Source organism: Polypterus senegalus, chromosome 12 (genome assembly GCF_016835505.1).
Source record: "Polypterus senegalus isolate Bchr_013 chromosome 12, ASM1683550v1, whole genome shotgun sequence".
In the NCBI taxonomy this organism is placed as follows: Eukaryota; Metazoa; Chordata; class Cladistia; order Polypteriformes; family Polypteridae; genus Polypterus; species Polypterus senegalus.
The window spans coordinates 133483208-133507297 of record NC_053165.1 but is presented as its reverse complement, the minus strand read 5'-3'; the positions used below and the strand labels follow the sequence as shown (position 1 = coordinate 133507297).

The following is a 24090-nucleotide window of genomic DNA, read 5'->3' as shown; positions in this document are numbered from 1 at the left end:
CTCTTGACCTCAGACCGGGGCGACGGTTCATCTTTCAGCAGGACAACGACCCTAAGCACACAGCCAAGATATCAAAGGAGTGGCTTCAGGACAACTCTGTGAATGTCCTTGAGTGGCCCAGCCAGAGCCCAGACTTGAATCCAATTGAACATCTCTGGGGAGATCTTAAAATGGCTGTGCACTGACGCTTCCCATCCAACCTAATGGAGCTTGAGAGGTGCTGCAAAGAGGAATGGGTGAAACTGGCCAAGGATAGGTGTGCCAAGCTTGTGGCATCATATTCAAAAAGACTTGAGGCTGTAATTGCTGCCAAAGGTGCATCGACAAAGTATTGAGCAAAGGCTGTGAATACTTATTTATGTACATGTGATTTCTCAGTTTTTTTATTTTTAATAAATATGCAAAAATCTCAAGTAAACTTTTTTCACATTGTCATTATGGGGTGTTGTGTGTAGAATTCTGAGGAAAAAAATTGAATTTAATCCATTTTGGAATAAGGCTGTAACATAACAAAATGTGGAAAAAGTGATGCGCTATAAACACTTTCTGGATGCACTGTATAAGGATGATGAAATATCTTTTAATTTCAGTACCTTCCAGGAGGTATAATGCATTATTCATATAAAAGGCAAGGGTACCAGTATTTTAGCCATGTTTGTAAATATTTAATAAACTATTGCTTTATCTTTTTTTTTTTGTAAATTCAGGGAAGCTGGACAAGCAGTACCATCAAGCAGCCAAGATGTCTCTAACGTAGCTGACCATGTGAACAAAGTCTCTGTTTTTTTTTTTTTTCCTTGACCACACTTTAAGATGGGATTGTAGGAGTCAAAAACATAAGGACAGCAAGTTGAGACATTCAGGAGGAGTGTGGAGCCGCCCAGAAGGCTTCTAATCCCCATAGTACATTGAAAATGATGACATGTTTTATTTTTGTTTTTTTCTCTTTCAAAGACTCTCTTCTTTCTATCAATTTAACTAGAGAACCTTAATAAAATAGCAATATTATAATGCTTTGACAAGGTGTAAAAAAGTCACTTTATTATTATTATTATTGTTAATCATTATTTTGTAGATCTGTGCCATTTTGAAAGTAGCTCTGCTAATGTATCTTGCTGTGATAATATCCATCAGTAAAATTATCTTATTTATTTTGCTTAACTTTTGTTTAACTTATTATAAAAACATGTCATTAAATATGTCAAATGAGTGCTCATTCTTTATGACTGATATAAGGCCTGTGATTTACAATCTCCTATGATTTGATTTGTGGTAATGATGTCACACCAAATTCATTTTTGATTTTCCTTGCAGTATTTACGGTGCTCCATTGTGAGTTGCGTTGTAATACAGTTTTTTACGATTGCTTAGACACGATTTTAAAAACAAGGCTCATTTTGTCAAAACCCTACACACAATTCACACATCTACACACACAAGTAGCAGAATATCTTAGATCTTTTGCAAAATGAAACACTTAATTCAAAACTGTACAATAATTTACCAAAAGCCCATTTTGGTACCCTATGGCACACACATGGCTCATACAGTCGGATTCTGTTTGAACCAATTACACACTGCTGTGCTCAATCTGAAACACATGTAACATTTCTACCTTTCTAATGATACAGTCCTGGTTTGATTTTTTTTCTCTTTTTTGAGATATTGATAAAGAACATGAATATATCGACCAAACACAACACATGAGACAAGTACTGCACCTTGATTGATGAACATATTTATTTCTTTTCATGTACTCAAGTCATTCAATTTCAACATTTGAACGAAACATTCCTACGTAACAAAACATTTTTCCAGTTTCCATATGGTATTACTAAACATACCATTGTACTGTAAGCTTACAGAATAAAAATAAAAAATAAAAACCTAAACATCTCTCCGCCTAGCTGGATCTGGCCACAGGGCCTCGTCAACATCACAGGCTATATTTTCATTTGCAAGGCAACGTGGAAAGAATCTTTTGGAGTGACGAATCCACCCTTGTATGGATGCTGCTTCAATTTGATCACATACTTCCTCCATAGCTCGAATGAGGGCCATCTGGACATAGGGCCGGAGATCATAAACCTTCCACCGCCATGCTGAAAAGAACTCTTCGATGGGGTTTAGGAAGGGGGAGTATGGTGGAAGGTAGTGAACTGTAAATTGTGGGTGTTGATGAAACCAGATTTTGACCTGGGCAGAACGATGGAAAGTCACATTGTCCCAGACGACAATGTATTGCATCTGGTCCCTTTGGTTTGCTGCTGTGATAATATTGTGTAATCGGTCTAAAAATGTAAGAATGAGGTCAGTGTTGTAAGGACCCAAGTTGGCATGGCGGTGGAGGACCCCATTCTGTGTAATGGCAGCACAAAGCGTAATATTACCCCCACGTTGCCCTGGTACATTGACAATAGCCCTGTGGCCAAGGATGTTTCTTCCCCTTCTTCTCACTGTTGTCAGGTTAAATCCAGCTTCATCAATGTATATAAACTCATGCGGGACTTCTTCCGCATCCATTCGCAAAACTCTCTGAAATACAGCAAAATATCACATTGCGTTATCAATATACTGTGGGTCTGCTATACAGTAAAATTACATGTACAGTAAAAAGGTTATGTGTGCAGTACACAATAGTGTCAGTAGTCAGTGAACAAAACCTACCGCCACATATTCATGCCGCAGGACTTTCACCCTGTCTGAATTTCTTTCAAATGGCACTTTATACAATTGTTTCATCACAGCTTGATGTTTTTTAAGGATACGGCATATTGTTGACAGAGAGACCTGTAGGACATTATTGAAAATTTGGCGATCATTGACAATATGGGCTTGAATTTCTCGAAGTCTGATTGCATTATTGGCCAAAACGAGGTTTATGATCTCTCTTTCTTGCTCCTGTGTGAATATAGGGCGCTTCCCTCCTTGGTGTTCTCGACGTTCAATCCTATGTTGGGCAAACAAAATACATGTAGCTTACTGTAAAATGAAACGTGAATACATACCAAAACGGTTGATATAGTACATGCAGTAAGCTATGGATTTTCTGTTGACAGAAGTTTCTCACCTGTGCTCTTGACGAAATGTCCGAACTATTGATGCCACTGTGTTCCTGCTTAGGTTAGGCTCTACTTACTCTCAGTCCAGCCTCCCTCAGTGTTAGTCCGTGGTTTATTACATGGTCCACAATTGTAGCACGAACTTCGTTACACAGATTTGGTTGTCTTCTTCTTTGTGCATGTCCTACCCCTCCTCTCCCTCTTCCTCTCCCTCTTCCTCCACCTTGTTCTCTCCGGATTCCCCCTCTCATCCGTACTCTTCCTCTTCTTCCGACACTGTCCATTTTTGGTGGTTCTCCCTTGGTGAACTTGCCTGTTGCCTTTTTATAGTGCTTGGTGTGTCTACAATTAAGCCAACAAGTGTTTGCACACCTGATGACTGTGTTGAACCAATTGGTTGGTCGGTGCGGTAATTTGACAGTCAGTGCTTTGGTATTGCAAGGCAGTGACTTCATGATAGATTTTTGTGTGTAATGTATGTTAAGTGTGTTTAGTGTTTTGCAAATCACTGTGTGTTATGTTTTGCAATAAGTGTGATGCTGAAAATGTGCTTACAGTTGTGCAAATCTAGGCCGGCGTTTTGCTCCTTGAGTATGAGGATTTGTTAATTGTGAGAAAGTTTTAATTTTAGTGTCTAAGCAATTGAAAAAAACTGTAAATGCATCTCGCCAGGAGGGCTGAACAGCCTGTTGAAGGTCTAAGCTATGGTACATGATTTCTGTTACGTTCTAAGAGATGACAACTTACAGTAAAAATGAAGTTTGTGTTGGAATCAAAGGAGTATCTGCTGAGATAGGCTGTCATGATCAGAATAAAGAAAACCATTTATTAAAGCGCCATGTTAAGTCAGCGCCTTCTATCGTTTTAGTAAATGTGATAATATTGCTGTTGTCAAGCATGTTAAAAGCCCTTTTGTACTCTTCATGTTTCTGAAGACTAACATCCTTTAATAGCAGAATGATATTGATCTGCAGTGTCTCTCACAGAAGACTGCAAGCTTTGAATAATTGCACAAGATGATTCAGTAATGTACTTTAATATAAGAATAAGCAGCATCACTGATACAGTTTTCATTATTGCTTTGTTTAATGCTCTGTAGTTTAAATATGTTGCAGCTAATGTCTACCTGGAATCAGTTTGAGTTTTCTAAAGCTCCTAGTAAAAGAACAATATGTTTTGTGTTAATACAGTGGATTGTGTACGTCAATCGGTCTTTGAGATATACGCAGTTTTCACGCTGTGATACTAGAGTTTGGGCTTCCTCCTATAGCTCTGTGTCATTTGATTAATTGGGAATTTTCAGATCAAATCAATGTGGTGGTGTACTTGACTGTGCCCTGTAGAGTATGTCCATCTACACATAGTTCTGACCTCACCTCCACTGCTCTTTGGATAAATTGTGGCTTCTGTTTGAGGTTCCCTGAATGGAGAACACAACTTCAGAAAGTGAATGGACAAACAGATGAACGGACAATGCTCCCTTCACAGACGAGACCAAAGTGGAGTCGTGTCATTGTTGCACACATCATACTTGCTGAAAACCAAATAGTACATCCCCAAATGAATTCCATACCATCTGTTAAGCATGATTTTGTAACTTGAATGGTTTGCAACCTCAGAATCCTGATTACATTGTCGTATTTGAGTCCATCATGAACTTCTATCAGCTATATTGCAATATATGAAGCCATTGGCCCAACAGTTATACTATGGATGAAATTGAATCCACAAGATAATGATTTTAAGTGTAGCAGCAAATATACAGCTTAGTGACTGAGCAAGAAAAAAGTAAAGGGTTAGAATGGCCGATTGAAGCTCCTCTCCTCGATCTACTGAGATGCTGTGCATAAATGAACGTCTTCAAACATTAATGACTTGAACCAGTGCTGTAAGGAGAAATGTTTGAAAGTTCCTCCAGTAAGATGGAAGAGACTGACAAACTAATACTACCTGATTTACAATCCCGAGTGTGGGGTGGGTTTTTTTTATTTTATTTAATTTTTTTTTTTTCCTTTGTTCATGCTGACATTGTTTGTCTTTATGTTTCTGTGTCTTTTCTGTATGTTCCGTGTGTTTTGTAGGTGGTCCCCCATGAGGAGGTGCTAAAAGGCTCAGTAAGCAAACAGTCCCTGGCGGTGCTCGTGGTGGTGGTGCTCGTGGTGGTGGTGGTGGCGTGTTTTCTGTTATTGTGCTTTCTTGGTAGATGTCTGGATGTTTTAACCTCTTTGCTTTGTATTGTGACTCGTCTTTGGATTTGGGATTCGGATGTTGTATGTCTTGGATTGCCTTTTGCCTTTTCAGGCAACTGCTTTTTTATTTTATTTTTTCTGGGTTTTCCTTTAGCCCCAGAAATCATTTATAGCACCTTTTTGGTGTTTTCTCACTCATAGAATCCTCTAACGTGTTTTTTTTTTCTTTTGTTTAGAGATTTAGTTTAAAAGTTGTTTATTTTTTTTCTCTTTTTTTGAAGCAGTTTCAAGGGTTTTGCGTTGCTCTGAGATTCTAAAACAGTGGAATCCTCTGCATGGCTAAAAGCTCCCCTCATGCAGTCTCAATTTCTCTGATATTGGATAAACTAATACAATTATGCACAACTTACTTGACTACTACTGGTTTTGGATTTTTGCTTGAATATAAGACAATTGACTGTTGGTAGGTTTTTGCAATTGATCTTCTTCACTCCTGGGTTTGACTCAAGCTCAACTCATTTTCTGATGGGTACTCTGCTGCACCTGATCAGCAATAATACCTAAATGTCATGTTGTCTAACCAGACGTTTATATGTGTGCTTGGGGAGGTTACGGTTTTATTTTATTTTACTTATTTATTGGAGCTTCTGTAAAATTTTAATTAATCTGTCTGTCTGTCTTCATTCAAACATAGCTCTACTTGTATCACTGGAACCAGTGTGTACCATAAAAATTCTCAACACACATCCCATTTCACTTCCAAAACCAGTCTGCATTGTTGAAACCTGGCAATGCGCACCATTTCCACCATTTTGTAATCTCCAGTGTAAATCGGCCAGATCCAGGATTTTTCAGACTGGATGATATTTCCCTAATCCTCCAGTTTTCCAATATCTGTGATTCTTAGGCCATTAAAACTGCATGCACAAGAGCTTGTTCTGTTCCTGACGTGGGTAGAAACTTGTTGGTTTATTGACTGTCCTGGCCATTCCATCTCAGGATATAATAAGTAAGGGTTCGCATAGCTCATCTGTTGCTCTGTTGGCCTTTTTTGGTGGTCTGTTTGTAACAAGAAGACCACCTTTGGTTTATCTATTCTCTATATGCCTCCAATAGGGTGGGTTTTCCTGATAAACTCATTGTGCCTCTGGCTTCCTAAATACCTCCTAAATCTGTGGCTCTTTTGCACTTTAATTCATACATCCATAATCTGATGAGACTTATTTACTTGCTTTAAACAGCATTGTCTGTGCATGTGATGTTCTCATAAATGTTATTATCTCTGTCTCTCCCTCTCTACCGGGTCATTAGCTATTTTCTGGTTTTATCCAGGATGACTGATTTTTCCACAAATTTTGGGGATGCTGGAGTAGAAATATGTACAGCCGGATGCCCTCCCCGGTACTGTCCTCCTTGAGTCACCTTTTATGACATGTGTCACATCAGGCCGCTGTCTGTCTGTCTGTCTCCCGCCATGGTTGCATAATGTTGTGCTGTGCACCTTTAGGAGTATAAAACGTGAAACACTGAGCTCTGAATAGACCCATTGCTTTAAGACGCACATTCTTTGATCCATCAAGGACCAACATGAAGTCATCAACAAACCATTAATACAGTGGACCCTTGACTTACAAACTCAAACTTGTTCGCGAGGGCTGGTTGTAACTCAAGTTGGTTGTAAGTCAAGACTATTTTTCCCATAAGAAATAATGGAAATACCCATAATGCGCTCCGAACCTCCCACAGCAACACTTACTTAACCTTTTCATAATAAAAAAAGGGTTGTATAATGTGCATAATTTACCAAAACACCAATAATTTGTCTAATGTACTAACCAAAAAGTTATAAAAAGTCCCTAGCCTACCAGAAGCAACAATTTCATACTGTACTCACCATTTAATTTGACATCTTTGGGCTGCAGGAAGGGAGGAGGAGGAGAATGAAACGGAAGGTGGTTATTGTTTAGAAGGAGCCTCCTTATGCAAATCTTTTCTTTGTAAAATCCGACTGACGCTTACGAACACTCTCGGCTCTTTGTTTACAGTCGCACAAGCGGATACACGTGACCGCATTCAGGTCGTAACGCAAGATGTTGGTCAAAAATCAAAACAAACATTTTGGTCGTAAATCAAAACAAAAATTTTGGTCGTAAATCAAGTTGTTCGCATGTCAGGCCGGTCGTATATCATGGGCCGACTGTACACCTCTTAGGGAAGAAGCAACAGTTTACTTGTGGCTGCCTCCTTGATGTTGAGTTCTTTCAATATGCAAGCTGCCCTCCTCTGAACTGTGTATGTTGTGTTCCTGCCACTGTTTGTGATTTGCAAACATGGAATGTGAAGGTTTGGGGAGTGTCAAGCTTGGTTTCTTAAAGATTGTCAGCTCCTTGTGGATATCATCTTACCGTAACGTGATTGCCAATGCTCCCATGTGTGATTTGTTGCCTATCGTGGTTTCTTCACTGGATAAGGGTGACTTGTTGTCTTAACTGCAGAATGCAGATTTCCTGGAGTCTTATTCACATTAGGGAGCAGGGGGCATCACAATGGGGTCACCATATTTGGGCAGCAAGGCTGTTTTCGCAGTACTGGACTGTGGTGGTGAAGCAGGTGCTAAAGTTTCACAAGAAGCTGCTCAATCTATGACTGTAGCCCGACCAAAAGAGTGAAGCTATAGGCACAAGTAGCAGCGTAGTAGTGTTTAAGGAGCTCAACAGTCTGGGTACACAAAGCATTTAGACTGTTCTGGACTCATGTTTTATTGAGGTAGACCCTCATCTATTTCTGCTCACCCTTAGGGTTGACTAGTAGTGTGACTTACAGTAATACTTCCATCTTTCTCCTTGCTGCTGTGACTCCAGATGATGAGACAGAGCACCAAAACAAGCTGGAGAGAAGGTCTACACTTTTATTAATTAATTGTAGATTAACATTCTCTATGATAAGATTTCTAATGTGACTAAAACAGTTTCTTTTAAATTACTGAAGTCCCCACTGCTCTTAAAATATCCTCCTTTAGGCTTTACCAACGTCCCTCCAGCGCCCTGTTCCCCTGAGTGATAATCTGAAATTAGATACAGTAATGATGTTTGGGAGAAGAGTGCAGGGAGACAAACATCTATAGACACAAATATATGACGTGTTGTGGTATATGGCCGGCTTGTCATCCCGGCCAATACCCCCAGGCCGCCAGATGGAACCCTCTCTGCAGTATGGAGGTGCCCTGAAGACCAGCAGGGAATCATGGACAATGTAGTTTTTATCTACAGCCCTGCTGGATACCACAGGGGCCGCAAGAGGGAGCTGCAGGGAGGACCGAAGAGTCATATGTGCCCTATAACCCGGAAGTGTGTCATAGGAGAAGCGACGACAGAAGTGACGTACTTCCGGGGTGAAGAAAAGGACTTGTACCTGACCAGGAAGTGATAAAGAATCACATGGACTGGGGATTGGGTACACTTCTGGGTCAGGGAAAATAAAAGGACTGTGGGAGCTCCCAGACGGCGAGCTGAGCTGGGTGAAAGGGTGGCAACGCATCTGGGAGTGATAGAGAGTATTATTGTGATTATTATTGTGTTTATGAGTATAGTGGAGGAGAGGTTGCTTTGTGCACTGTGGAAGATAAATAAAGTCAACTATTGGACTTTCTCCTGGTGTCTGGAGTCTTGGACAGGCGTTCAAGGTAGCAATAGCGCCCCCTATCTGTCACAGTGTATAAGGAATTTGTACACCCAATGATAAATGGCCTTGACTCAGTTACTGTCCTTATATGAATGAGAAGTAATCCACAATAAATTTTATTGTGATCTTTGGTAAAAATTGGTCAATTTAGGGAAAATAAGATAGGAATTAGCAAAGCTTACCAGTTCTTATCGGCCACAGGACTGCCAGGTAAACTCAGCTTTATTAATATTCCACTTGCCCAAAAGTCCCTCCAAGTTCCCCGTTTCTTCTCATTTCTACTGCTAGATTTAGCTACGACAGTTCCTCTTCACTTTGGCTTCGATCTCCCATTAAATCCAAAAGGAGATAAAAACACTAAACGTTTCTCTGCCACCTGGTGCTTCAGTTGTTTTGTGGTGATGCATAGAAAGAACTATGGTGGCCTCTTGTAGACAAGCTTCATAGTGAATCCTCTTCCACCTGACTTGCTATGCATATTTAAAACAAGCTGCAGGAGAATATTGGTACTTACAGTTAAGTACATGTCTTTCAACAAAAACATAAGTGTGACCAGTAATACCAGTACAACCAGCATGGATAGCAGCTCTTCTTGTTAGGAACCTTGGCATCCCATGTGCCTAAATGGCCAGGCTGTTTTCTTCTGAACCGGCGTGCTTCATGGCGTGAGAGAGATGGAGCTTGTGTGTAGCTCTGAATTCATGCTGGTTTTGTGCTTCTCTGCTACACCTCTTGGGCCAATGGGGGGGGGGTCTTGGTGTAGGGTCTTCTGCCCTTTGACCAGTCCTGTTTTGCTGCAGTGTTATGTCCTTCAGTCTTCTACCAACTCATTGCATTGTTTCCCTTGTAGCCCTGGTCTTGGACAAGCTTGTTTTCTGACCTTGTGGCTCACAGGCTGGGTTTAGTATGCATATGGAGGTCCCTGGTTCTCAGGATATGTCCACACTACTACATTTTCATTTAAAAACACATTTTGCACATCATGCACAGACTCGTCCTGTAGGCATACACATTCAATTGTGAGTCTTTCAGCCTACAAAACTACTAAAAGGGCGCCTGTAACGCAGTGGTGATTTAATGTTTAGCTGGGATAACACTTCACCGCACATATCACTTGGTTCAAAAACACACACAAAGGCAGAACTCACCATTAGGGGACTTGAACTTGGCGAGTGTGAAGAGCAGATCATTGCTGTTCAAGGAAGAATAACATTTTATGCCATTCATTTTTATTCAGTTCATTTTTTATTATGTTAAAACATACAATATATGCTGTAGTACTATATATATATATTTATATATATACAGTGGTGTGAAAAACTATTTGCCCCCTGGAGTGGGTGGACAGTTTCATATACCTCGATATCCATATTATGGAGGACCCGACCCGGTCCAAATGCACCGATACCTTGCTAAGGAAGTCACAATAACGTCTTTACCACCACAGATGCCTTTAGGATTTCCCTGTCCTGCCAATCACTAAAGAGCTTCTAGAAATACTGAAATACTGAAAGTGTCCTGACAGGAAGTATTACAGCGCACAGCAGGACTGCCATGCTCTACAGAGAGTTGTGTGGTCATCTGAACGCATCACTGAGTGTGCATTTTCTAATTTCGAGGACATCTACACTAAGCCATGTCAGACCACAGCAAAGAAAATGATCTGCTTCTTTATTAGGCTGCAGTCAGGGTAATGGCCGCCGCTGCCTGAAGACCAGCTCAGAGAAAATGAAGAGGAGCTTCCATCCACAGTCCATCTGCATGTTAAGGGCAGAAAGTGCCGGAAACTAAATAATGCCCTCTTGTTAACTCTCTTACACTAAGTTGTTTGTTATTTATTACATATTTATAATTCTGTTTTTGAATACTAGGGGGCTTTGCTCACCAACCCCCCCAGCCTGTGCTGCGCGCCAACCACTTTGTGTCTCCGCCGCTCACGTATGTGGATTTCACTTTCACCAACAACAAATCTTTTAATTCTCGCTGATACGCCTCTTCATTGTGAAGAAACACTACTTCTTCCTGATGGCAACACAAATTAGCCGATCTACAAGTCTCCAGCTTAAAGTTTAAATCTTCTTCCGTTGTCTCACCGAATAATAATTTCTGTTTGTTTGCGCTAATGTGATCTTTACTATCATTTCTTTGAGACTTTTGAGTTTTAGTACTTTCATTATCTCTAACCTGCACTGCATGAACATCACACCAATGTTTTGGAACCTCTTTACGATGTTCTACTTTGTCATCTACTTTGTCTTTTGTATCCAGTAGTTAAATCTCATGGCACAAAGACTCGTCTCGCGGGATGTGAAAGTGTCTCTCTCAGAAAGTCGCGTATCTTCCCAGGATTTTTTTATATAATAGAGAGATTTATAAACTCATATATTATTGTAATTGTTCTTGAAGGCACAGTCACTGAAGTTCAGCAACTAAGTATTTCACTACGTATAGAGCTGTAGTATAATTTGTATATGACAAATAAAATTTGACTTGATCCGCTGAAATCGCTTTTGATTTGGTCATGTTGCAGATTCTGCAGTGAAGTGTTTTATTAAAGCTGATGTCACATTACACAACTTTCAAACTCGATGGATGCAGTTCTGTACTCATCACCAGAGGATGTCGGGTTACAGGAACAGAAATCTCAGGGTATGTCAAGTTAGATGACTGTTAATGACTTTCCAGCACAGTTTTATATTTCCAAAGTATCATGAGCTTGCCCCCTTTTTTCACAGCCAACAACGTGCAGCCTGCTGAGGTCAGTGCCCATGCAAAGTCTTTACAGGTATGGAGAGCTTAGTCACATTCTTTGCTGATTTTTGCCTTTTTCCTTTTCGTTGGGGTACACTAAACACGAGACAGCAGACGTACAAGTCTTTCTTTCTGTTTGTCTGGTCCCAAAGCCCCTTTTGTTCCTATGCATTGTTCTTCTGGCTAAGCGCTTACAGGTTCTCGGCTCTCCCTCACACACACACACACACATAGAGCCAGCTCGGTCACTTAAACCTGTTTGATTTTGTGAGTGCGACTTGTGGACTGGTTAGACTGAGTCGCTGGGTATGTCTGAGAGGAGTGGGCCACAACTGCCTTTGACTCACTGAGATGACATGATGACATGAAGAAGTCTGTAACATCCGTGTAATGTGGCAGGGCACCTCGACCCCTTAACTGAGTGATACCTCATTGGTAGAAAACCCCTCCTTCCTAGAGCTTTACATTGTTTTTTCGTTCTTTGTCTTGAATATTTTAATAACCTTTAATAATGATGTACTAACTTCAAATTTTATACAGTAGGTACTGTCCTTATCTGAACTCAGATGAAGATCAGATCACATTTGAAGAGCAACTCGCAGGTAAATCGAGAAGATTCCAAAACTGTTACAGATTTTTTTTCTTGCAACAGTAGGTCTTTCCTTGCGACTGTCAATGTCCACTTTAACCATCTGCCATATCTACATGGCCAATGTAATGGTCAGCTTTACTCAAAGACCAATAAATCAGCCCCTGATGTGTTACTGTGGCACAGTGGCACCACAAGTAAGAAAAGGATCCTCATGAGCTTATAACAGATCTTAGTGCATTGTCCTCTCGGGCCAGTCATGACACTGACCAGTGCTCTCCCATCCTGATTTCCATCAATAATGGGCCGCTGCTTCGAAACACAACAATTCTTTTGTCAGAGTGAACATCCCTGCACTAGCTACTCGGCCCAGCAGATGGCAGCCAAATGTTGAAGGCACGTTGCCTGCTCCTGATTTCCTCTCATTCACTGATGCACAGAACAGGAGGCCCATCTTAAAATGTTGTGCAGGCGACGCTTTAAAAACTAAACTTAGAAAGTGCAAATGAGAGGCGCATTAGAAAGGTAAGCTATAGAAAAACACATCACAGCAAAATCTATTTTTGCATAAACAGTACAGTTTTTATAAAAAATATTTTTGATTTGCAGCTCGAAGCGGTAATTAAGTTATTGCTATTATTATGGACTCACAGCTGCATATTCTTTTCAACTCTGAATGGGATTTCTCAGGGAACACACATGCATTTCTCTCACAACCCATACATGCAGTTTATGGTAATTCCCTCCATCCATTTATCCATCCCTCTGTTATTACATTTGCATAATTAAATTACAATATGGTATTGCTGTCTGCAGAGAGACAGCGATTTATTAACTGAATGACCTTGATAGACTGGCAGTCCTCCTCTGTTTTGTTAAACGTATTGTGGACACCAGGGGGCGCTCCAGCTCCCCAAACAGCCATGGAGACGAGTTAAAAGGCAAAAGAGTCTCTTATTGTGGGAAACTCTTCTCTTCACAAGAAACAGCAACAAGTAGAAGCAGCACACAAGCTCAAGTGCAACTTCTTTCTTTCTGTCACTGCCTCCTCCTCCACTCCTCCTTGCAAGCTTTGTCCACCTTTTGCCCAATTCTGGCTGCTGGAACTGAGGCAGGCAGCTCCTTTCTGGTGCTCCATACATGTGATCTGAAAGCATTTCTAGGTGAGGTGGAAGCCCCCCGCGCCCATATCAGCACCCACGGAACCTAATAAGACTGAGTCGTCAAACTCCCTGTGCCGTAATGTCCTGTGGGAATCCGGAGTGTCCCGGCCAAGTAAGAACACCAGCTGTTCTTCACAGTATGTGATGTGAGCTGAAGTCTCTATTTAAGAATATCTGGCACAGGACAGGAGACCACCCATCACTTGGCATACCCTCAGATTCACTATTATGGGGCCGACTGTGGGGGATAAATTAGCTGCTGATGTTCATGCATGTACCAACGATGGTCCAGCTGCCACTTCATGGTCGCTTTCTTCCTTGCATGTGGTTATTTCTTGTATTAATTGAACTCCTTTCTCAAATCTTTGACTGATTGCTGTGCGTTTTGGGCCATCATGTTATTGGTGCTTGCAATTAATGTTCGAGTAAGGAAGATGGAAGCTTTGACGTGTGGTTGTTCTGTTGTTCTCGCTAATAATGGCACTGGAGATGGGTGACTTGCTTAGCAAGTAGAAGTGAAAATGTTTCTGTGCTTTGTGCCTGGGGGGAAAAAAGACCCCACAAACCGATTGTGCAAGCTGTTACTTCACAGTTTGGCTTATTTGTATCAATCCAGAAGTTACAAACTGGTTATGCTAATTTTTACTGAATGAAGCAGGAATATTCTTTTTAGTACTGTGTTCTTCTTAATGTCTATGATTATTATTCCATTATTTACTAGTAAGTACACATGTGGGTGATAGTAAAATGGCTGCCCTTTAGTAGAGAGTGTCGCCTGCACTGCTCTCTGCTATTTACGTTTTGATTAATCCTCTGCAAGCTGAAAGGCACGTAAGATGTTGACGATTTGCCTCCATCTGGTCCTGTCTTGAGCTCCGTGTTGCGCTTCACCCCATGTTAGGCCCATCTCCTTAAACTCATTTATCACCATTCACCGCCAGGTTGGTGTTTCCCAGGTGGTGTCCATCTCAGCGCAGCCTTAGGTGTCTGGTTCTGGTCCGTTGTGAGGATGTGTCGGTGCTGCATTGAAGATCTTACAGTCACATGGAGTTCTTCCAAAGATAGTCACACTTATGGGGATCCTCTACTGTCAGTTTCAGTGCAGTGTCATAGTTGACAGAACCCTGTGTGTGACAGGAATGTGTCATCTCTCCCATTCTCTTCCTGCTTGCCACTGACTGGATCATGCAGCTGATAAACCTAGAGACATCCAGTGGACCCCATTATCTCACCCTGATGACCCAGCTGCCCTTTCCTCAAAATTACACCATTTGCAGGAAGACTGACAGACTGAACACCTCAACATCAGTGCCTGTAAAACAGGGGTCCCCAACCTGGCTGCAGGTTTTCATGTTAACCCTTTTTAATTCAGTGCCCTGTTTGTGCTGCTACTTAACTTCTTGTAAATTTCTTTTAATTGAATTGCTTGCTTAAGATTTGTTCCTCTGAACAGCTTCACTTCTTTCCTAAAATGGCACCCAAACAGAAATGAAATATGAAGTGAGGGAGCCAACTGAAGACCAACTAAGTCAGGGCCTCAAACTGCAACCAATTTCCCTCCAACCAGCTGCTTAATGAGGTGCCGAGTCTTGTTGTTAATTAAACCCATTCTTTAATTTCACGACTTGTTGCTGCTCTCATGGTGCAATAGCAGACATTTCCGAAATTGTTGATTTTCTCTTTCTAAGAGCTCTGTTAAAATGTTTTAGGGGGCCTGAGCAGATCGACATTCCTGAGACCTTCAACTTTCTTTGTTTTCAGATATTGTATGATGGACACCATTTGTTTTGGCTCATTTTGGATCTCATTATTGTTTGGCTGCTAATTAAGGAAAACCAAGAACATGTCTTCAAGAACATGCCAATTAAAATTAATTCAAAAGGAGTTAATTAGCAGCAACAACAGGTCACTTATTAAGAAAAGGGTTAGAATGAAAACCTGCAGCCATGGTGGTCCTCCAGGCCCGGAGTTGGGGACCCCTGCTCTAAAATACAAGCAATGTACATAAATCACGTCCTGGTACAACAAACACAGTAAATGGCGCTCTACTTGAATACGTTAAGGAGTCAGAGAAGACTTGGGAAAGGATACAGTACATTCTCAGACTTCAGTGCATCTGGAAGTCCATAAAGCACAGCCTGAGAACAAAGGTCAGAGTTTATAACAGCAATGTCAAACCTGCTCTGAATGCTGGCACCTTGTAAAGGGGGACATGAATAGAGATTGACACCCTCCACAGTGGATGTTTCAGGAAGATCTGTCATATCTTCTGGTCCGAGAACATCTCTAATGATCTACTATGCTTGCCATTAATGGTCAGTATTCAGATACAATTAAGTGAGCAAACTGCAGAAAAGGAAAATAAAGAAAACCGTAAAACTTTTGAACGTTTTCAGAAAGGTTTGCAGATCTCTCTATTGTAAAAGAAAATCTTGAGACGAGATGAGACTATTGCAAAGAGATATTCTCTCAACCATTTACGGTTTGAAATTAACACGCAAATACTTTTTAAACTTGCACTTTTACTGTATAACATCAGTAAAAACAATTTTTGGAATGAACTTTTCGTCAATATTGCATTGAATTTTGATTCCGTGTTTGTACTTTCATCGTGACAACGCAACATATACAGTGGTGTGAAAAACTATTTGCCCCCTTCCTGATTTCTTATTCTTTTGCATGTTTGTCACACAAAATGTTTCTGATCATCAAACACATTTAACCATTAGTCAAATATAACAGAAGTAAACACAAAATAGTTTTTAAATGATGGTTTTTATTATTTAGGGAGAAAAAAAAATCCAAACCTACATGGCCCTGTGTGAAAAAGTAATTGCCCCTGAACCTAATAACTGGTTGGGCCACCCTTAGCAGCAATAACTGCAATCAAGCGTTTGCGATAACTTGCAATGAGTCTTTTACAGCGCTCTGGAGGAATTTTGGCCCACTCATCTTTGCAGAATTGTTGTAATTCAGCTTTATTTGAGGGTTTTCTAGCATGAACCGCCTTTTTAAGGTCATGCCATAGCATCTCAATTGGATTCAGGTCAAGACTTTGACTAGGCCACTCCAAAGTCTTCATTTTGTTTTTCTTCAGCCATTCAGAGGTGGATTTGCTGGTGTGTTTTGGGTCATTGTCCTGTTGCAGCACCCAAGATCGCTTCAGTTTGAGTTGACGAACAGATGGCCGGACATTCTCCTTCAGGATTTTTTGGTAGACAGTAGAATTCATGGTTCCATCTATCACAGCAAGCCTTCCAGGTCCTGAAGCAGCAAAACAACCCCAGACCATCACACTACCACCACCATATTTTACTGTTGGTATGATGTTCTTTTCTGAAATGCTGTGTTCCTTTTATGCCAGATGTAACGGGACATTTGCCTTCCAAAAAGTTCAACTTTTGTCTCATCAGTCCACAAGGTATTTTCCCAAAAGTCTTGGCAATCATTGAGATGTTTCTTAGCAAAATTGAGACAAGCCCTAATGTTCTTTTGCTTAACAGTGGTTTGCGTCTTGGAAATCTGCCATGCAGGCCGTTTTTGCCCAGTCTCTTTCTTATGGTGGAGTTGTGAACACTGACCTTAATTGAGGCAAGTGAGGCCTGCAGTTCTTTAGACGTTGTCCTGGGGTCTTTTGTGACCTCTCGGATGAGTCGTCTCTGCGCTCTTGGGGTAATTTTGGTCGGCCGGCCACTCCTGGGAAGGTTCACCACTGTTCCATGTTTTGCCATTTGTGGATAATGGCTCTCACTGTGGTTCGCTGGAGTCCCAAAGCTTTAGAAATGGCTTTATAACCTTTACCAGACTGATAGATCTCAATTACTTCTGTTCTCATTTGTTCCTGAATTTCTTTGGATCTTGGCATGATGTCTAGCTTTTGAGGTGCTTTTGGTCTACTTCTCTGTGTCAGGCAGCTCCTATTTAAGTGATTTCTTGATTGAAACAGGTGTGGCAGTAATCAGGCCTGGGGGGTGGCTACGGAAATTGAACTCAGGTGTGATACACCACAGTTAGGTTATTTTTTAACAAGGGGCAATTACTTTTCACACAGGGCCATGTAGGTTTGGATTTTTTCTCCCTAAATAATAAAACCATCATTTAAAAACTGTATTTTGTGTTTACTTGTGTTATATTTGACTAATGGTTAAATGTGTTTGATGATCAGAAACATTTTGTGTAACAAACATGCAAAAGAATAAGAAATCAGGAAGGGGGCAAATAGTTTTTCACACCACTGTATACGTTGCGTTGTCACGATGAAAGTACAAACACGGAATCAAAATTCAATGCGATATTGACGAAAAGTTCATTCCAAAAATTGTTTTTACTGATGTTATACAGTAAAAGTGCAAGTTTAAAAAGTATTTGTGTGTTAATTTCAAACCCAAACAGAACATAAATGTATAATACAACAAATACCTCTAACACAACATGAAACATAATTTTCTTTCAATTTATTACGTTTTACTTTTTTTTCTTTGATTAATTACTCGCTGTAATGTAAAATAGGTCTATTATGAATATTTAACAATTCCCATGAAAATAACAACTTGTTTAAATTGTACATCCACATCCCCGTATGCGAGTGGCTGAGTGGCGTAGTGGCTGGCACTTAGAGCCCATCCGGCGGTTGGCAAATGAAGCAAGTAGAGGGAAGAGCCCCATAGTTTATTAAAAAACAAAACCTGAAATTTTTCCTTCATATAAGTATTCAAACCCTTAATTCAGTACTTTGTGAAAACCTCTTTGACATCAATTACAGCTTTAAGTCTTCTTGGTAGGTCTCTAAAAGCTTTGCACACCTGGATTTGAGCACCTTATCCCATTTTTCCCAGCAGATCCTCTCAGGCGTTGTTAGATTTGATGAGAAGTGTCTGTTAACTGCCAACTTCAGCTCTCTCCACAGATGTTCTTTGGAGTTTTAAGTCTGCGCTTTAGAGTTGGTGACTAAAGGACAGTCAGAGACTTGACCCAAAGCCACTCCAAGTGTCTTGGCTGTATGTTTCAGGTCAGTATCATTCTGTACCTCTGAGCAGGTTTTCTTCAAGGGCCTCTCTGGACTTGGCCTCCTACCCTCAGTTCTGAGCAGTCTCTCTTGTTCTGCCATTGAGAAGCATCTTCATAACATGATGCTGCCACCACCGTAATTCACTTTATGGATGGTATTAGGCAGGTGATGAGTAAAACCTAGTCTTCCCATGACAAAGAGTTCAGTTTTTGTTTTATCAGACCAGAGAATCTTCTTCTCCATGCTCTCAGAGGCCTTTAGTTGCTATTTAGCAAACACCACGTGGCCATTGGCCCCTCTATCATAAGCACCTGGAGTGCTGTTTTCTTCCAACAAGTTCTCCCGTTTTGGCAGTGGACTTCTGAAATTCTGTTAGAGTGACCACTGGCTTATTGTCACCCCCTACGGAGAGTCCTGGTGGTTCCAAATTTCTTCCATTTCACAATTCCTGAGGCCGCTGTACTCCTGTGAGCACTCAGACCTTTTACGCCATCGCCCTGATCTTTGCCTCACCACAGTTTTATCACAGAGGTCTTCACAGAGTTCCTTTGAGTTTAGTTTTTTTCCTGACATGCAGTGTGAATTATAGGACCTTTTTTTAACACAAGTGTGTGCTTTATTAAATGATGTCCAATCAATTCATTTAGACACAGGCAGACTCCAATCAAATTCTAGACGTATCTCAAAGATAATTAAAGCAAAGGGACAGTATATAAATGAGAAGTTTCAGTTTTTGATTTTTAATAATGGTTCTGAAAACATGATTTTACTTTGGCATTATGGGTTATTAGGTGTAGATTGACGGACAGAAATGGCAAAATGATCCATTTAATATTAAATTTACAACAGAAAAAGTGCAGAAAGTGAAGAGGTGTGAATCCTTTCTGAGACCGCAGTGAGATTGTGCTGGACCATCTAAGAAGAAGGCTTCTAGAATCCTTTCATCTGTGAACCCATCCTTGTGTTTCTGGTGTCTTTCACATGGGCAGGAGAACAGCCTGGTAGTGCAGCAGTGGCTCCACTTGCCAAAGAAGAACATCAAGGCAAGAACAGAAACAGAAGAGAGAAGGATCAGCGACAGTTTGTAGTTATTATATTGCTTATATTTTTGTAAAAATGACTCAAGACTGGGAACACAATAAGAACAGCTAATCAGCGGCTCTAAAGGTCACTCATATGAATCGCTGCCGATTTTGAGGCGAGGTGGGAACCAAACCTGAGGGCCAACTGTAATATCTTTGGATTGTATGAGAACCGCTTGAGTACCCTGAGGAGAAGCCATGCAGACACATGGAAAGCAAGAAGATTTCACACAGACAGATGACTAGGATTTGAACCCTGATGTCTTCATTTGTGAGGCAGCACTGCTAGTCACCACACAACCCAGGATATTCCTGTCTAGAGACATCAAATATACAAAGTCTTTAATTCCAGGTGGTTTTACTATTCTGGGTGAAATTAGAATTTTCAAGAGCATACGTAGAAATATATGTATTTTTTCCTGAACTGTCTGTGTCACTCATAATGAAAAAATGCAGCTTTTCTGAAAAAACAACAAAAAAACATCTAGCATTAGGCCATTCATCACAACACTCCAGAAGTGTATGTTTTTATACTTTACTTACCCCACGTAGGCTGAGGACATTTTTTAATCTTACATTTTCATGCAGAATAGAGAGAAAAGAATTTATATGAAAGAAAATGATATGATGGAAAAAAGTCTAACATTACTTGTGTTGCATAATCTGCATGTCAGTTATTCAGTTGTGTACTCAAACTGTGTAAAACGCCTGCTTTTTTGCTACATTAATGTTCAATAGTTAATTCCAGAATAACCAGTACACAAAACAAACATGAAAATAAAGCCTCATGGGATGGACTTTTTGAATTGAAGACCCGCCTCTCCTGTTCATTTATTGGTTAAGAGTACTGCCATCAATTCAGAAGTTCACTTGGTCACTATTGGCTTTTATTAAAGCAAACTTTCTGCATGAAAATGTAAGATTATTTTCTTTTTCTTGATCACCATTACAAACTACACAGTTACCTATATATAATAGATATCACTTCTGGGTGAAGTATTCCTTCAAGAATAAAGACTAATTGTACCTGTGACACACTAACATGGAGCAATTTAAGCCAACAAAATAAGCAAAAGTGTGTCAAGAAACAGTAATGGGCTCCTTCATACCAACAACAATATGCCAGGATAATTCCTGACTTGGATTGGTCAACTGACAAGATTTCTTTCCTTTGTGTCATTCTGGTGTGTATTTGAGAGGGGATTTGCTGTTTGACATAATATATTATTTATTTACCAGTAAGAGCGCACTGCAACTTGACGTGACCATTCCTAGTTTTTATTCTCTTTCTCTGTTCATTTGTCATTCATTCACTCAGAAGTTGATGCGCTCGCTGCTTCCTGAGCAGATCTTCTTTTCTCCATCCTAGCGGCCCACTTCTTCTGCTCTTTTGCCAGCATCTTTTCACGTTAAAACTGATTAAGGCAGTGTTGGTGTTGCAATTACTTTAATTTTTCACTTAAGCTGGCACTTGAGTCTTCAATCTGCCTGAAGAATGATTTAAGATATGAAGAGGTAGGGGAAGTGGCGGAGATGGTGGTAGGGATGAGAACCGCCATGCTGGCCACTACAGAGAGTGGATTCTACAATAAAATAAGATAAAAAGAGGAATAAACTTGGAGGTCAGTCGTCACCCTGAAACCAGATAGTAGACGTCACGTAGTATATGTGTACCAAATTTCAGGTCAATACATCAAAACGGTTTGCAAGCTGCAGGTGATTTAAAATCCTGGACAGACAAACGAACAGCCACAGTAGCGTATTATAAAAGAAGATTGCAATTCTGTAAAAAAAACAATTTTCCCCCGGGAACAAAATAAGTCTATCTATCTATCTATCTATCTATCTATCTATCTATCTATCTATCTATCTATCTATCTATCTATCTATCTATCTATCTATCTATCTATCTATCTATCTATCTATCTATCTATCTATCTATCTATCTATCTATCTATCCATCCCTGACGTTAGCCTCCTTGGCTTTACACTACTATGGTATCATGTCAGTGTTAATTGTTCAAATTGTATCTGTTAGACCTTTGATTTCCTTTCATATTATGGTTGCTGTATTTCGAGTGGTAGTAATAATATGTGTATATACAATCCCACTTGATTTAAAACAGATCGCTACAGGTAACTTTGCACGGTTTCAACTATAACACAGGTATACATTGAAAAACTTGTTTTTGTTATTTCATGTAATTTTTATATATTATATGACTCCTGAGTTCAAAAATGAAAACGTTTTTCTGCATCATGCAACATTTTTCACAAAACACTTTATCTTTTTTTTTTAATGTTTTGCACTATAAATAATTCAATATCAGTATTTTCTTTTATGAATAATTTGTTTGAATTTAATATTTTCTAATTTAAAGTTTGTGTTTTAAAGAAGACAGTTCTTTTATTTGATAATAAAGTCAGAATAGAGCTGGACCCGAACACAGTGACGTGTCATAGCAGCAGATAGCAGCGCCACGTGCAGCCATCAGAAGCTCAGATTTTCATTGAGTGGGACAGCAGAGCCAAGAATTGACATTACGTTTAGAAAGAATGGCCAGCTAGAACAATTCTTTAGCTTGGTGCCAAAAGCATCATCAGACCTAGCTTGGTGAATCCAGATAAAGTGCTACAACCACTACTTCACAGAAAGAGAATTTAATGAAGCAGTCCTATCAAAAGATGGATGCTGTTTTATAGATTTGCGATGTAGAGAAGAGCCAAGCAAAATGACACCTTTCATTGGCTAACTAAAAAGATCTTGCCTGAAAAAGGGGCCTGAGTTGCCTCGAAAGCTTGCGTTTTGCTTGGCTTTTCTCTACATTCATAATGGCTAACACGGTACAGCACCCTAGTACTATAGATTTGTGATGAAAGTTTCCAGGTCTGTCTGAGTGTAAATAGAAGGAAGGCAATTTTGCCAGACCTGATTTTAAAAACCTGATTTTTGATGATGTGATGAATGACCTAAAACAAGAAGCTTGGCTGTTATTCAGTGAAGTTATTTCTAGGTTTTTAGGTGACAATACCAATCGCAGGTGTAAAAAAATGCATTAGTTAAGTTTGAGACTCAAGTTGCAATCTAATTCCTTAAAGTTCACTTTTTGGATTTGCAATTGTGAATTTTTTGTTGAAAATCTTGAATCAGTAAATGAAGAGCAGGATGGATGATTCCATCAGGATAGCAAGGACATAGAAAGAAGGTACCAGGGACTTTGGGATGCCATTGTGATGGCAGACTACCATGGGATGATTCATAGGGTGTACCAGAAAAAGAGTACAAGCAACTGGCCACCAAACAAAATTTTGGGTCAAAAAAACTACAAAGTGCCAAAAACTAGAGAAGTTATATGTAACTCAATAAATATGTATTGGTATTTTCTTTATGTGTATGTTTAAAGGGGTGGCACAGTGGCGCAGTGGGTAGCGCTGCTGCCTCGCAGTAAGGAGACCCGGGTTCACTTCCCGGGTCCTCCCTGTGTGGAGTCTGCATGTTCTCCTCATGTCTGTGTGGGTTTCCTCCCACAGTACAAAGACATGCAGGTTAGGTGCATTGGCGATTGTAAATTGTCCCGTGTGTGTGCCCTGTGGTGGGCTGGCACCCTGCCCAGGGTTTGTTTCCTGCCTTGAGCCCTGTGTTGGCTGGGATTAGCTCCAGCAGACCTCCATGATCCTATAGTTAGGATAATGGATGGATGGATGTTGAAAAGTATTAGATTGACTAAATATGTTCATGTTAAATTGATTTATTATTTAGATACAGAGCCTCCCCTTCGTATACGCACATAACTGTACACTTTCAGTAATGTTGTCGACAGTCACCTTTTGTGATCATTTTCTATTAATGACAAGAGAGTCGGCTTCAAGTTAACCCCCATTAGGGGCTCAGAAAAGAAAAAAAAAATAAAGTATTTCGGAATTAAAATTTGTCTAATTTCTGGTAAGTCTGCTAATATTACATCAGTCGCCAGTTCGTTAAAGCTAGTGGTTCACTGTAGCAACGATGGAGTACCATCACCGTTCTGTGTAACAGTTTTGATTTTGAGTATTTAACGTTTATTATCTGATGATACAGTACCTAGTTGACCCATGGTTTTGGATTATTTATTAGCGCCGTATGAACCTCAGGACCTCTACAAGTTATTAAAGGCTGCTAACATTAGTCAATATTGTTGCATTAGGACATGTTTGTAAATTTCACCAACACACAGGCTGAAATTTGAAAAACCACCATGCAAGCGACTTTGATGTACAAAAGGAGCAATGAGCTCGGATTAACTTCAATTGTTGTTTATTGGTAGCAGACATTACTGATGTGGTTAATATGTTACTGCTACCTGCTCTCACTGGAATGACAAAATGAAGTTTGGATTGGATAATTTCGTAAGTGTAAGTGATGCATTCGCATTTTAATGTTTTACATTTCTAAATGTGCAGTGCACAAACTAAGATTATTTAGCACATTCAGTAGTATTATTAAAAGTTTTTCATTTTATTACTAGTATTGTTATTAGTAGTAGTAGCAGTATTAAACTTGTTGTTTTTGCTCTTGTTGCATCACA

At 40.1% G+C, this 24090-nt stretch overlaps 1 protein-coding gene across 3 annotated transcripts in view; it reads left to right on the top strand.

Annotated features, from left to right (window-relative positions):
- The window catches only part of trip4 (thyroid hormone receptor interactor 4), a 47741-nt gene extending 46525 nt beyond the window's left edge, over positions 1–1216 (top strand). For all 3 annotated transcript variants that reach the window (XM_039773472.1, XM_039773471.1, XM_039773473.1), the window contains one exon: positions 708–1216. In XM_039773472.1, coding sequence (XP_039629406.1) covers positions 708–757 — 50 coding nt within the window. In that variant the 3' untranslated portion in view covers positions 758–1216. The remainder of the gene's footprint in view (positions 1–707) is intronic.
- Positions 1217–24090: the final 22874 nt, after the last annotated feature.